This window comes from Hemitrygon akajei, chromosome 3 (genome assembly GCF_048418815.1).
Source record: "Hemitrygon akajei chromosome 3, sHemAka1.3, whole genome shotgun sequence".
Classification (NCBI taxonomy): Eukaryota; Metazoa; Chordata; class Chondrichthyes; order Myliobatiformes; family Dasyatidae; genus Hemitrygon; species Hemitrygon akajei.
The window spans coordinates 182,082,510-182,097,626 of record NC_133126.1 but is presented as its reverse complement, the minus strand read 5'-3'; the positions used below and the strand labels follow the sequence as shown (position 1 = coordinate 182,097,626).

At 41.2% G+C, this 15,117-nt stretch overlaps 1 protein-coding gene across 6 annotated transcripts in view; it reads left to right on the top strand.

The window, feature by feature from the left end:
• Positions 1 to 7,694, top strand: part of plod2 (procollagen-lysine, 2-oxoglutarate 5-dioxygenase 2) — a 186,016-nt gene extending 178,322 nt beyond the window's left edge. For all 6 annotated transcript variants that reach the window (XM_073041541.1, XM_073041539.1, XM_073041543.1 and 3 more), the window contains 2 exons: positions 832 to 957; positions 6,575 to 7,694. In XM_073041541.1, the coding sequence (XP_072897642.1) occupies positions 832 to 957; positions 6,575 to 6,730 (282 nt within the window). In that variant the 3' untranslated portion in view covers positions 6,731 to 7,694. The remainder of the gene's footprint in view (positions 1 to 831; positions 958 to 6,574) is intronic.
• Positions 7,695 to 15,117: the final 7,423 nt, after the last annotated feature.

Sequence of the window (15,117 nt, the reverse complement as noted above, 5' to 3'; positions counted from 1 at the left end):
TAAACAGCTTTAAGTTCCTCAGCATCTACATCACCAAGGACCTCACGTGGTCTGTACACACCAGCTGTGTGGTGAAAAAGGCACAACGGCGCCTCTTTCACCTCAGATGGTTGAAAAAGGTTTGGTATGGGCCCCAAAATCCTAAGGACTTTCTAGAGGGGCACAATTGAGAGCATCCTGACTGGCTGCATCACTGCCTGGTATGGGAACTGTACCTCCCTTAATAGCAGGACTCTGCAGACATCCCAGCACATCTATAGTTGTGAACTTCCCACGATTCAGGACATTTACGAGGACAAGTGTGTAAAAAGGGCTCGTAGGATCATTGGAGACCCAAGCCATCCCAACCACAAACTGTTCCAGCTGCTACCATTCAGGAAGCAGTACTGCAGCATAAAAGCCAGGACCAACAGGCTCCGGGACAGCTTCTTCCACCAGGCCGTCAGACTGATGAACTCACGCTGATTTGAGTGTATTTCTATATTACATTCACTGTTTTATATATATATATATATATTATAAATTACTATGATTGCACATTTAGATGGAGACGTAACGGAAAGATTCTTACTCCTTATGCATGTGAAGGATGTAAGAAATAAAGTCAATTCAATTCAACAACTTCCAATGACCAATTAACCTACCAACTGGTACTTCTTCGGACTGTGGGTGGAAACTGGAGCATCCAGAGGAAACCCACGTGGCCACGTGGAAAACATACAAGCTCCTTACAGACAGCGGCGGGAATTGATGAACACATCATTGTTGCAGTGTCTGTATAAAGAACTAAACTGCACAGAAGTGCTTAATGTTGATTTATTTGCTTTCCAGGGATTTGCCATGCTGAACTTCGTTGTGAAGTATACACCGGAGAGACAGGCCTATCTAAGGCCTCATCATGACTCCTCTACATTCACAATCAATATCGCCTTAAATAATAAAGGAATAGATTACCAGGTGCGTTAAACATGCATTGTACTTGAATATTGAAGACCTTGCTATCAAAGATCTATATTTTCGCTTTAATTTTGGCTGTTGTCTAGGTGTGATTAATGTAACTGTCAAAATGATACAGGGTTTGTTGCTTGGCCCTCAGCTATTCAAATGGATTTGATGAGGGAGTTTGGCATAATATATCCAAGTTTGCAGATTACCAGTAAGGTGCAAAAATAATATGTACCAAAGCTTGAAGAGTAAAGCCATCTAAGCTCTAGCCCGGAAGCCGTGGAACCGTGAAAGGATCCACTTTAATAGGAAGAACAAAGCAGAATATTTCTATAAGATGGAGACTGGTACTTGGAGGGATTCAGGCTAGCACAGACCCATGGAAAGTTTTTTTTTTAAAAAACTAGAAGGCGATAGAAATTTTATTTCTGCTACAAAGGGGTTGTGCATGAAGATAAATTTTGCAACTGAGTAGAATAATTTACAAAGTTTAGATTTCCTAACTCAGAAAAGGTTATTTCTACACGAACTGAAATTCTGAAAGAACTCAGCCAGTCAGGTCAAGCAGTACCTATCTACCTCAAGGAATCAGTTAATATTTCCAGTCAAAGATCCTTTATCAGTTCCGGAATTTCTGTCTTTGGTTCACATTCTAACATCTGCAGCTGGCGCTGATTTCCACAAAAGGAGATACTTGCTATGGAGGGTTTGAGTGAATAGATCCACAGCATGAGATATCCCCAATAGGATGCATAGTGCTTGCATTTTCTGCAGCTTGGAAGAATGCAGTAGATAAGATTGTCAGGAGACGTGGAGAGAAAGTCCCTGTAGCTCAACAATCCCCAATATCGGCTGCAACTTCAGGGTAAGGGGTTGTCTGTTCAGGACTTGGATGAGAAGAGTTCTCATACAGATGGTTGTAACCCTTGGAAGCCACTGTCTTGGAGACTGTGCTGAGGCAATTGTCCTGCATGTTCAAGATTGAAGTTAATGGAATCAATGGATTTGGGAACAGAACAAGAATGTTCAGCTGGTCAGCCACAATGTCATTGAAGAGCAGTCCTGGTAATTCCCAACACGTTAGCCACTTAGATTGACAAATCACACAGCAATACTTATTGTGTCTCCAGCAAGCAGTTTTTGACCCAGATTTCCCAGCCTTAGATCAAAGAAGAGCTCAAAAACAGAATGGAGGAAATGGCAGCCGAACCTTTGGAATGTGAAGTAATTTTCATTTCAAATATTTCAAAGAATGTGTTTATCATCATAATACATCTAAATCTTGTCTGCAGATCAGAGTAACTGGCTGGGTCTCAACCTTGCCTGCGCTTGCCCCATGCTTTTCCCATGCAGCTGATTAACCTGCAGCCTGGCTTCAACAGACAGCCTTTGGAGCAAAGCCAATGGTAACGCAGACACGGGGAGTGCCTCTTGCGATTCCACGCCCAACATTGCCTTGAGCCTTTATGCTGCTCATCGGTGTCAAAGAGCTTCATTAGCCACTGACGCAGATACTGGCATATATTTTAAATGGTTCTAGATGTAAATTATTTGAAAAATTAACTTAAAATGAGGTCGATAAAAGTATAGATGAAGCACTTACCTTTTGAATCAAGGTTGATTCTATTCAAATTCAGATTCAGTTTATTGTCATTTAGAAACCACAAATGCAACGCAGTTAAAAAATGAGACAACGTTCCCCCAGAATGATATCATAAAAGCATATGACAAAACGGACTACACCAGAAAATCCACATAACGTTTGGCAATCCCCAGTCCAGAGTCTGGAGAGGCTGCTGCGTATTAATATCACGCTACCATCTTAATGAGTGGGGTCGTAGAGCCTATGTTACCAGTCCCTAGTGTGAAGTTGAATGACCACCTCTGGCCTAAAGCTTTTTGTAGGTTCACAAACGAGAGCATCTGCAGATGCTGGAAATCCAAGCGACACACTCAAAATGTTGGAGGAACTCGAGGAGGCCAGGCAGCGTTTATGGAAAAGAGTAAGCAGTCAATGTTTTGGGCCAGCATATTGTGTGTGTGTGTTGCTTAGTTGTATTGGTCCATGGCATAAAAAGGTTGGGAGCCTCCTGATCTAGAACAAACTCCCTCTCAACATCAGAGCTCCCAAGAATTTGTACCTTTCATTCTTCCAAGTAAAAGAACATACAAGATCCATGCCTCTGAGTCTACCCCTCTGACTCATCTAAGGCAAATATAACTTTCCATGAATATCAGATAAAACTGCAGATGCTGGAATCTGAAAGTACTATCGTGCAGAATGTTGGTGCGATTGTAAATGCAGCAGTAGTGGAGGAGATTAGCTCCCAGCTCCCTCTGACCTCCACGTTGCAGTGCACAGATTAACGAACCAGAAATGAGCTGATCTGCAAGCAGGTCATTGCCGGGAGTGTCCGTGGAACTGGCAGCTGCTCCAGGAGATCTCATCTTCTGGCTTACGATCTAGTTCACACTGTATTAGTGTATGATTCGTGACCAAAAGGCCGTGTCATTTCATCTAAAGATACTTCTATTTTGGCACTCATACCAAGGATTGTATTTCTTTGTGTCACTTGCTGTTGCTTTTCCCTCGCCGCATCCATGATTCCAGCTGAGAGCTGGCATTAAAGTCAATGAATTGAGCCAGCTAGTGAACTTTGCCACATTTTTGACAATTGGCTGACATCTCATCTTTATTTGGGATGAACTGTTGCTCCATTAACCCAATAAGCACTAATAACACAATGGCATATTTGCATGGTGGGAGTAATATGGCACTATCAGAACCCCCAGGATTTTCATGTTTAATTTTGCTTCCTGTGATAAAGTGGTTGTAATTATTAGGAGTTTTAAGCACATCGCAAATGGTATTTCAAGTTGGACGTAAGAAAAAAGGAGCAGGAGTAGGCCCCTCAACCCCTCAGGCTTGTCCTCCCATTTCATATAATCAAGGCTGATCTGCTGAAGTCTTCATCTATTCTATGCCAGTTTCCTGTAGCCCAAAGTTCCCTGACTTTTCAAAAATGTATGTACCTCCTGATTAATTACCCCAATAATCTAATCACAGAGGTTAGATTAACAATCCTCTGGGGCAGAGGATTGTTAACCCTGTGCCACCCAGAGCACTACAGTCCATTATCTTTGTTCAGAGACTAGTGTAAGGATTCCCATTTTATTCTTGTGTTTGAAACCTCCCATCTTTACAAAGCTTGACTGACTTAATGAAACGAGCTGAAGTACAGATTGCAGTTAAAACTATTTCTACTGGACTACCTTCTTTCCCAAGGCGAGGAAGTAAATTTCCTGACTTAATTGTTCTTGCCATGTCTTTCTTGTGAGGCAAGTACTAACTACAAGATCAGCAGTTTTAGCTTCTATCTCCTGTACTTTGATCACAATTCATTTGCTGTGCGGATGACTGTTACCCTTAATACTGACCTCAGGAAATGAAGGGAATGATGTCTCTTGATATCTTCTAATGGAGAAGTACACATTTCCGCAATCACACTTAGTATTATTTCTTCCAAAGAACATATTCTTAGGCTACTGACTTAATGTGCCCAATCATTGAATTAATGGACCCTCTGCTGAATACTAAACACTAGAGCAGTTAACTAGAGTAAGAGTTGGATAGTTTTAAATTCACCTGCTTGGCAGTAAACCAGCTGGAACGGGTTGAGTATCCATTTCCCTCTTCACCCAGTTTTATCCTTGATAGAAAATGTTAGCGTAAGATCATCTGGATTCTACTTGGGATCCTTTTCAGCATGAAACAACGAAGCAGCAGCAGAGGACAAGGTCTCATCTGGAAGCATTGTTCATGGGCAGAAATTTACTATCAATCAACAATTAACCACTGCATTTGGAAGCAAATGGTGAAAGAATCTTGCATAAAAATGTGGTGGACTGCCAGTGATAGTGATTAGAATTTTCTGGTAATTAGCATCATTTGTAAACCTTCAGCAATTGTTGCAGAAGTTAGTTATCATCCATGAAGGATGGATAGCAGGACAGTGGGCTAATGCAGTAGAGACTTCACAAACTGCTCAGAGCATCTCAATTCCCTGTCAACTCCAGCTGATTTATAATTCCAGCATGCATATATATAGGGTGCAAAGCTGATCTTCAGAAGGTTTATTCCCGCATCAAACACCCTTTTAAAGCCATAAAATGTAAATGTAGAGTATGCATTCTCCTCATCAAACAAGTGGCGACTTTTTGTTACCGTGTTTAAAATGTACAACGGTTCATTTATTATCAATGTATACGGCTCTGAAATTCTTCTTCTCCGGCCTCCGGCCTCCGGCCTGTTTCCGTGCTGTGATTGTTATATGGATAGCCATGAAACCAAGAAAGAAAAGAATGGCAGTGCGATCATTAACCCCCAAATCACCCCTCCCCGCACAAAAAATGAACACTAATGGAACAGGTACATCGAACCCCAATTCCCCCTCCCCGCACATAAAAAAAGAAAGATTAGGTGGAAAAACAGAGAATATAAAAAAAACTATAAGACTGAAATAAAGTGTCTAGTCAAAGTCCGTATCCAAAACACAGAAAATCTGGGGAACACTCTCTGGGCACAGCGGCAGGTCTTTCTCCCTGCAGCAGTGGAGCGATCTCCCAGCAATCAAAAGGCAGGTAGCCAGCACTCACCTTCCACATTCACCTCAAAGTTTCAATCTCCCGCGTCTCACTTTAATCAGTAAACACTGGAAGCGTTAGCTGGCGAAATGGAGTTGAACGTCGGCTTGTACCCCGCAGCCTTCTCGCCACAAGGTTCACACACACACACTGCCTCTGCCTTCCGGAATACTCTCAGAGACTGCAGAGCGCTGAAATGCCCAAATGATCTTCAAACGCAAATCACGAGCTCCAACAGTTCCAGAATCACAGTGAAGATTTAGAAATCTAATGTAAAAGACATAATAGAAGTGAAATACGTGGTTTCATGATCTATCAAGGAAAGGTCGACAGGAGGAGCGTTGTACAGAGACGCCATCTTGACGGAAATACATTTATGTATTTACGTAAATAACATTTTGAAGTTCAAATTAAATCTATAGTCGAAGTATATATACCTGTACATCATCATATACTACCCCGAGATTCATTTTCCTGTGGACATTCACAGTAGAACAAAGAAATACAATAGTATCAATGAAAAACTATACACAAAAAGAATGAGAAACAACCAACGTGCAAAAGAAGACAAGCTATACAAATACAAAAATAGATAAATAAATTAATAAATACTAAGATCATGAGCTATAGAGTCGTTGAAGGTGAGTCCACAGGTTGCGGAATAGTTTAGCGTTGAATTGAGTAAAGTTATTCATTCTGGTTGAAAGGTAATAACTGTTCCTGAACCTGGTGGCGTAGGTCCTCGGGTTCCTGTACCTCCTTCCCTGTGGTGGTAGCGAGAAGAGAGCATGGCCTGGATGGCGGGGTTCATTGATAATAGTGTGACAGCACTCCTTGTACATGTACTCATTGGTAAGGGGAGTTTTTCCCCTGATGGACTGGGCTGTGTTCACCAGTTTCTGGAGGCTTTTCCATTCCAGGGCACCTTGCTGACACCTCTGTGGGAGTGCAGCTGTTCACAAATATAACTTGTATCTCTTTGCAGGGTGGAGGCTGCAAATTCCATCGATATAACTGTTCTGTGAAGTCCCCCAGGAAAGGATGGAGTTTCATGCATCCAGGAAGATTAACACATCTTCATGAAGGGCTCCCAACTACAAACGGAACAAGATACATTGCAGTGTCTTTTGTTGATCCATAGAACTCCAATGTCTTTGCATCCTAATGAATCCCCAGAAAGTGACTATAGGCTCTTCACTTGAAGCTTCTGACATCCAGTTCATTAAATATATTTTAAAACAGATGTTTGAATTTTTCTGTTAGGACCCAGAAATGAATTTTATTTTAAAACAGATTTCTATTAAACTTGAATGTTATTTGTATGAAGGTAAGTGTCAGTAAAATAGGTGCTAGGCAGAAAAGCTTCTTTTGTAAAAGTTATGAAGTGCCTCTTGCTGTTGAACTGTTGAAGGGCATCTCCCAGAAACCTGTGAGTCAGTGTTGTTTCACAGTCTTATGTTAAGATGATACAGAAGCCAAATCTGCAAATTTATCTGTTCAGGGTATTTTAATAGCCTTTATGTCACTCGTTTCTTGCCTCTGGAAATGGGTTTTCACTAATGTTTTCATTCCGGTTGTCTTCAATATAGCAGCCACAGGGAACCCCCTTGCCACTGTGAATAGGCCAACTGAAATCAATCTGCATAAGTCAACTGACATTGTTCAGCCACAAAGAGACAAAATACCTTGCCCGTAAGCTGTTTACTGCCAGTTCCTTCTTCCTACAAAATTAATTACTCAATCTAGTCACTTTAAATTACTTTCTTATTTTCCAGCCTGCTTTATTTTTTGAAAGAAGGACTTGCACGACCAGTTCAGCAACACCAAACTAAAAGCCGGCTCTTTATGAGCAGATTTTAAGTTTTTGTCTTTTGCTTATATATGTACAAAACACTTTCCTAATTGATAAAAGAAATCTCTGACAAGTTCATTTACTGTTACCTGGTGTAAGGCACCTTATTCACAATAAATCTATTCTGACACAATAAACTGCACAACAGAATAAAGTGTGCTGTGTGTGACCTGCCTGGGGACAGGTGGGCTAGAGTTAACTTATTCTGCCTATTGTTCTTAAGTTGAAATAAAAATAATGTTTTGTAAAAGAAGATTTGGTTGTGTCATTCAGTGAATCGTATTTTTTTTAAATAACAAGTGGCCAGGGGCAATTTTCTGTGGATGTTACTACAGGAGAGAAACAGGCTCATTGGCCCTTCTGGTCTGTGCTGACTTGGTTTTTTACCTAGTCCAATCTACCTGCACCAGCACTATACCCCTTTCATCCAGCTACCTATCCAAACATCTCTTAAATGTTATAATTGAACACTTACCACATCTGCTGACATCTCGATCCACATGCACCAAACGGAGTGAAGAAACCACTCCTCAGATTCCTCTTAAATCTAAACCTGTTAACCTAATCTTCAGTCACTGGTTCTAGTCTCGCACAGCCCGAGGGTGAAAAGAGTTCACAACACACTTATGGATTTCTGTATTGTGCAAATAGACCCTTGGTCCAGTCTTCCAAAGCACAGTGTTATTGCGAAACGATCCTGATCTAATCAAATTGTTTCAGAAAACAAAAAAGCTGGTTACCCTAATAAAGCACGATATTGTCTTGTAGCAAAACTTGTTACTCTCTGCCCGTTCTCTATCTCCCTCTGGTGCTCCCCTCCCCCTTTCTTTCTCCCTAGGCCTCCTGTCCCATGATCCTTTCCCTTCTCCAGTTCTGTATCCCTTTTGCCAATCACCATTCCAGCACTGAGCTTCACCCCACCCCCTCCGGTCTTCTATCATTTTGCATTTCCCCCTTCCCTTCCTACTTTCAAATCTCTTACTATCTTTCCTTTCAGTTAGTCCTGACGAAGGGTCTCGGCCCTAAATGTCGACAGTGCTTCTCCCTATAGATGCTGCCTGGCCTGCTGCGTTCCACCAGCATTTTGTGTGTGTTGCTTGAATTTCCACCATCTGCAGATTTCCTTGTGTTTACCCTAATAAAGTAAATGTTTTCACCTGGCCCTACTGCCAGTGGAGACTGCTGGTGACAGCAAATATAAGAGTCATCAAAAGTCCTCAAAACCTCTCTTGACCACATTTCAAAAGGAAAATCCACTCTGTTGATCCAAAAAACTCTTCTCAAGCAAAGCAATGCTCTCACATTCCTCCTGTTTTGGACTCGTAGTGACATCAAATATAAAAGAGTATACATTCTTTCCATCAATGCAGAGGCATGGAGAAGTACAGCAATGAAACAGACTTTTTGATCCATCAAGTCTGTGCAAGTCATCTAACTGCCTACTCTTATTGACCTGCACTGGGACCATAGTCCTCCATATCTCTCCCTACCACCCATGTATCTATCCAAACTTCTCTTCAATGTTGAAATTGAGATTGCAGAGACCTCCTGCACTTGCATCTCATTCCACAAGCTCACAGCCCTCTGAGTAAAGAAGTTTTGCCTCATGTTCCCCTTAAACTTCTCACCTTTCACCCTTAACGCATGATGCCTTGTAGTCCCACCCAACCTCAGTGGAAAATGCCTGCTTGCATTTACCCTTTCTATACCCTTCATAACTTTGTAGAGCTCTACCAAATCTCCTCTCAGTCTCCTTTTATATCCAGAATCAATTAATTTTCTGTCACGTGGAAAAATTGCCAGAGCATGCTGGCTTTAATTAGCTTGGTTAACACATAAACCATTACCGCACCAGTTTTTCTTAAGCAATGTTAATCGCACATATCACAGAGTATTCATAAACTATTAAAACAAGGGTCTCCAATCTTTTTTATGCCATGGGCCAATGCCATTGGAAGCCACTGAATTAGAATCTATAATATCACTATTATAAACCAATTACAAAGTCCTTACCATCTTCCATTGCACACCTATTGAGTCAGTGCTGACCAACAAGCAACAATTTGCAAACACGAGAAAATCTGCAGATGCTGGAAATCAAAAGCAACACACAAAATGCTGGTGGTACTCAGCAGATCAGGCAGCATCTATGTAAAAGAGTAAACAGTGGATCCTTTGGACTGAGATCCTTCATCAGGACTAGTCCATGATGAAGAGCCTCAGTCCGTAACTTTGACTGCTTAATCTTTACTGTAGATGCTGCCTGGCCTGCTGAGTTCCTCCAACATTTTGTCTGTGTTGCTAAGCAACATTTCACTCTAACTGTACTAGTTTTTTTTTATTTTCCAACAGTCCTATCAACTTCACTCTCATCTTCTCCCCCCTGCTATATTCTAGGACTTACTTATATACCAGGGGCAATTGACTATGACCACTGGTTCTCCCAAATCTCACTTTTTTTTAATATGAGATGAAATTGACATACAGGAGAGGTTTCTTCCAGTAGTGGGGAGGTGAGTCTGGGACCAAAGGGCTCAGCAGAATAGAAGGATGTCCCTTTAGAACAGAGATGAGGTGCAATTTCTTTAGCCAGTGGAGATGAATCTGTGGAATTCATTGCCACAGATGGCTGTGGAAACCAAATCATTGGATATATTTAAAGTAGAGGTTGATAAGTTCTCATTGATAAGGTTGTTAAACGTTACAGGGAGAAGGCAGGAGAGTAGGATTGCAAAGAATAAAAAATATCACCTATGAAGGAATGGCAGAGTAACTTGGTAGGTTGAATGGCTTTATTCTGCTCCTATACCTTAAGGTCTTATCTAAGGCTAGAGGAGGATTATGCAAACTCCACATAGACAACACAAGAGGTCAAGAACAAACTAGAGTTGAGGCAGCAACTCTCTGGGGCATTCTGCTGTCAATATAAGAGTCTGAGTAATTCAATTAAGTAACTTGGACTTGCTGAATAATTAATTCAATAAGAGGGCTGCAAAGTAAATAGTCACAGGTCCTGGTGCCTTGGAAATCAAAAATTTTTTATTTCTATGGCTGCAACCTTGCTCCATCTGCGCACCGAACGTTCACTGAATTCTCATCACCAAATCTGTAATCAGTAGTGAGTGAAAGCCAGCCTGTGCTGCCAGTCATGTCATTAGAAAACATTACTGACGTTTGAGTGGCTAACACCATTAATCCCAATTGTAAGTTGTCTTTGGACTCTCAGACTAGAAGCACCGCTGTGTTGGTGAGGTTGCAGTTTAATAGAGTGAGATCAACTCTTGTCTGTTGGGACCAGGAATTGTTCTTGATTTCCATGCCAAGAACCACTTCCAGCATCAGTCCAGCAGTCCATGCTGAGCAGTGTAAACTGAACCTACTTCAACTCTTATAGGAACATATCTTATACATATATGACTGTGATTAACAGTGGTCAGACAATAGCAAGATTGTCAGGTGTTTCATGTGTTCCAAAATATATAAACTTTTTCAAAATAAAATCAATGTAATGTAATGCAGAACATATATTTTCAGGCAAGCCATGGTATTGTGAGTACCTAACCATTAGCACATCATTCATTTACAACTTTAAAACAAATAGATTCTGAGATTTTAAACAGATTAAAACTCATTTGTTATGAGGGTGCTAAACTAATGCCTGACCCCTTTGAGTCCCTGCAGCGACTGCACCTGAATTCAGCATGCCTTACTAGTCTTTAAAGCATGCTAGTTTTACAGATCATTCAGGGCAGCACTGCTTTGAAATGGCAAAGAGCTTTATTAATACTTGAGTGCATCTTTCACTGTACTGATGGTTTCCAACAGCCAGTAATGATGTCTGCCTCTGTGCTGTTCTGAATGCATACCATCTATATGCAAGGGTGGCTGCACACCTATCCAAAGTGGGGGGTGGGGGCGCTGGTAGACTGTTGCCAAGAGCTAGACACTGAAATCTTTATCAAACTTGTGCCTTGTGAGTGCTTCTTTCAGAGAAAAAAAAAATGAGAGGACTGATGTGAAGTATGTGCATTCAGCAGAACTGATAACTAAGCTGGACCTTGTGATTTCAGTGATGGAGTGGGAGGTCTGATGCATCTGCATCTGTTCAGCATGTGCTACAATTAATACGCTGGTAATTACACGAAGCACAATCCACCCCAGTCTTTTATCACCCTCACTCACAATGAGTACGGAAACTACGAAGTGAATCTACATAGAAACTAAACTCCCCAGCACTGTAATGGTATTATACTAGCCACCACTGTGCTGCCCTCAAGAAATCTGGAACACTTCCACAAATTTGCGTGTTAATTTTAATTGCAATTTAAATTTGCACTTAAGGGTGAATCTCCTGTCTGTGTTGCCACTGGACTCTGAAGTGGCAGTGAGAATGGTCTTCTGCACCTGGACCAGGTATATACAGGAGCTGGGAAACCGCAGGACTAGAACCAAACCAGCAAGAATGGCTTCGTAAGATAACACAACCTCTGCCTTTATTCAAAACCAGGTAGTGTATTTTCTTTCAAAGAGCATTTATATTTTAAATTGGATTTTTGGTGTTTCAGATTTAATTTGCTGTTTTGTGGTTATTTTCAAAGAACTTATTTTTCAGCACAAAGACAGAATATTCCTCACGGCAGTCATTGCACCTGTTTTTATTTGTTCATTCCATTGAGTGAAACAACCTACACTGTACAAGTGACTTATAATCAATCTCAGAATTGGAAATTAGATCCCTGTCACACACCCTGTATAAAAAGAACTCTGGTCATATATTCAGAAAAATAATGGTAGACGGGTGCTGCTTTGAGATTATCATCTATTTGAGCAGTGTTAGTTCCATTCTTGTGGCCTTTATAAACGTCAGAAGCTAGGAACAGGATTCTGTGGTTATCAAACACCCACTCACTTGACCAACTTTCCACCTGATTCCTACAAGTCTGACAGGAGATTCCTCTACCCTAAAGTAGGATTTTTTTTTTTGATTATCCTTTAGAAATGATTGCAAGAGACATCTCTTTTACTGATATTTTATTTATTTTGAAAGACACTATCAATTCCTACCATATCTTCAGGTTCTGTGGAGGCAGTGCGGTCTGTAATGTCACAATTCCCCATTTTGACATCACTGAATTTTAGAGCATTAATGCGTTCTCAGTTTAATTTCCAAGAAATTATGAATTTAGCTGAAGGCTGGGAAAATGCAAAGCCACTGAGTATACTCACTAATGTTGTTTGTTGACTGCGTAAAAAGCTGAAGAAAGTTGCCAATTCTGCCTGGTACATCGTGGGCACTAGCCTCCTCAGCATGCCTTCAAAATGCAAAGACTCAAAAAGGAGGCATACAGAAGCAAGATAGATCAGCTGGTTGAGTGGTGCACAGCAACAACCATGCACTCAGTGTCAGTAAGATGAAGGAATTGATTGTTGTCCTCAGGAAAGTAAAGTAGAGGGAACACACACCAGTCCTCATCGAGGGATCAGAAGTGAAAATGTGAGCAGTATTAAATTCTGGGTGTCAACACCTTTGAGGATCGAGCCTGGGCCCTACATATTGATGCAATTACAAAGAAGGCATGATGGTGGCTATATCTCATTAGGAGTTTGAGGGGTATGTCAGCAAAGACGTTTTCATATTTCTACAGATGTAACATAGAGAACATTCCAACTGGTCACATCACCATCTGATATGAAGGGGCCACTGCACCGGATCAGAAAATGCAGAACGTTGTATATTCAATCAGCTTCTCATGGGCACTAGCTTTCCCAGCATCCAGGGCACCTTTAAATGCCAATACCTCCAAAAAGTAACATCCATCTTTAAGGACTCCCATCTCCCAGGACCTGCCCTCTTCACATTGCTACCATCAAGAAGGAGGTGGTGCAGGAGCCTGAAGACACAAGGGCAATGTTTCAACAATGGCTACTTACCCTCTGCCATTAGATTTCTGATGGACAATGAGCCCATGAACACAACCTCACTATTTTCGCTCTCTTTTTGCAATACTTATTTTATTATACAGTATCTAAATCTTACTGTAATTTATAGTTTTTATTAAGTATTGCAATGTATCACTGCTGCAAAAACAACAAATGTCATGACATAAGCCAGTGAGACTAAACCTGATTCTGATTCGTATGATCAAACGCACCAATTTTAGCAATAATCTAATTCAAAGGAGATTACTTATAGAATGAAGCATCACTCATTTAAGACCGTGATGCAGAAAAATTAAACTCATACAGCAACAAACAGAGCCTACAGCCTGCCCTGTCCATGCTGACATATCTATGCAAGACCCATTCATTTTCCTGCAAACTTTTCTCCCAGCAAGACCTAAACCTTTGGGACATTCTTCCCCAGCCCACTGCAAGTGCTGAATCACTGAATGTGGCTGAGATCGACAGGTGGTTGATCCAGAGAGAAGTCGAGATTTATGGGGAAAAGGCGGGAAAGTGGAGCTGAAGCCAAGTTTGGATCAGCCGTGTCCTGGATGAATGATAGGGAAAACCGGAGTGACGAGAGGACCTACCTTTGCTCCTGGTTCTTAAGTTCATATATCAGATGTTATTTGTCCATCACCCTATTCGGATAAAGGCTGCTGACAGCAGCTCACCAGAGTTCTCTGTCCTGGGCCAGTCTTCCAAGTGTCCCCAGGTGTAGCCCATCTTCCAAAGACCCTTCCTCTCCTACGATGAGATCTTTGGAGCTCCTGCTGGCATTTTTGTAGCTCTGGGATTTTAATGGGATGGGATTGCTAGCCCCATGGCCCAACCCTTCTCCTTTCACGGCCGGGCTTGGGACTTTCCTATGAAGATTTACAGTTAATGTAAACACAAACTAAATAGTACAGTCAAGATTCAGTAACTGGAAACCACCAATGGCATAGCTAATATATAGCTAATAGCTTCCGTGCATCAAGTGCAGAATATTTTGCTACTGGTTCTTCTGTGGAAATGGGGGAAAGTCTTTCTCTCAGGATTGCAATGGCACAAGTACAGTATTTACTGGTGTTTCTAATTGTATTGGAGTGTGGAAGGTAAGAGCCTTGCTTCCGGCTATATAATTATGGACAACAGGTCTTCATTGACAGTTTATCTGAGGAACAATACATTTCTGATAAACAGCAGATGTCAGAAATCTGAAATCAAAAAATAGAGAAAACGAAGGAAAAATTCAACAAGTCAGGTTTCTTGTTTACCTGATGTTTCAGGTTGATTTCCTTTTATCAGACAAATTAATCATCACTACTGTGCAGTGGGTATGGTCACAAAATAGTTAAGCTACTGCATTACTTGTCAGAGATCTGATTCAAATTCTATCATCATAGCTGGGAATCTAACTTAAAATTAGTAATAAATGTAACTGCTTTAAATTAAATTTGTGAAGAAGCAGGAGAATGGAGTTCAGAGCAAAAATAAATCAGCCATGATCAAATGGGCCATATTGTGTCCCTGTGTCCCTGTGCTTAATGATCTAAATTTGGAATTACTATCCACCATCAACTTCGACCACCAGAACAGGGAGGAACCATTGTGTACCCCCCATGTCTCCCAATGATCCTCTGGTCTCACTATCTGAAGGTGACATGCAGACCACCTTCAAGAGAGTGAATCCAAAGAAAGTAGCCAGTCCCAGCAGAGAACCTGGCTGAGTACTGTAGATCTGTCCTGAC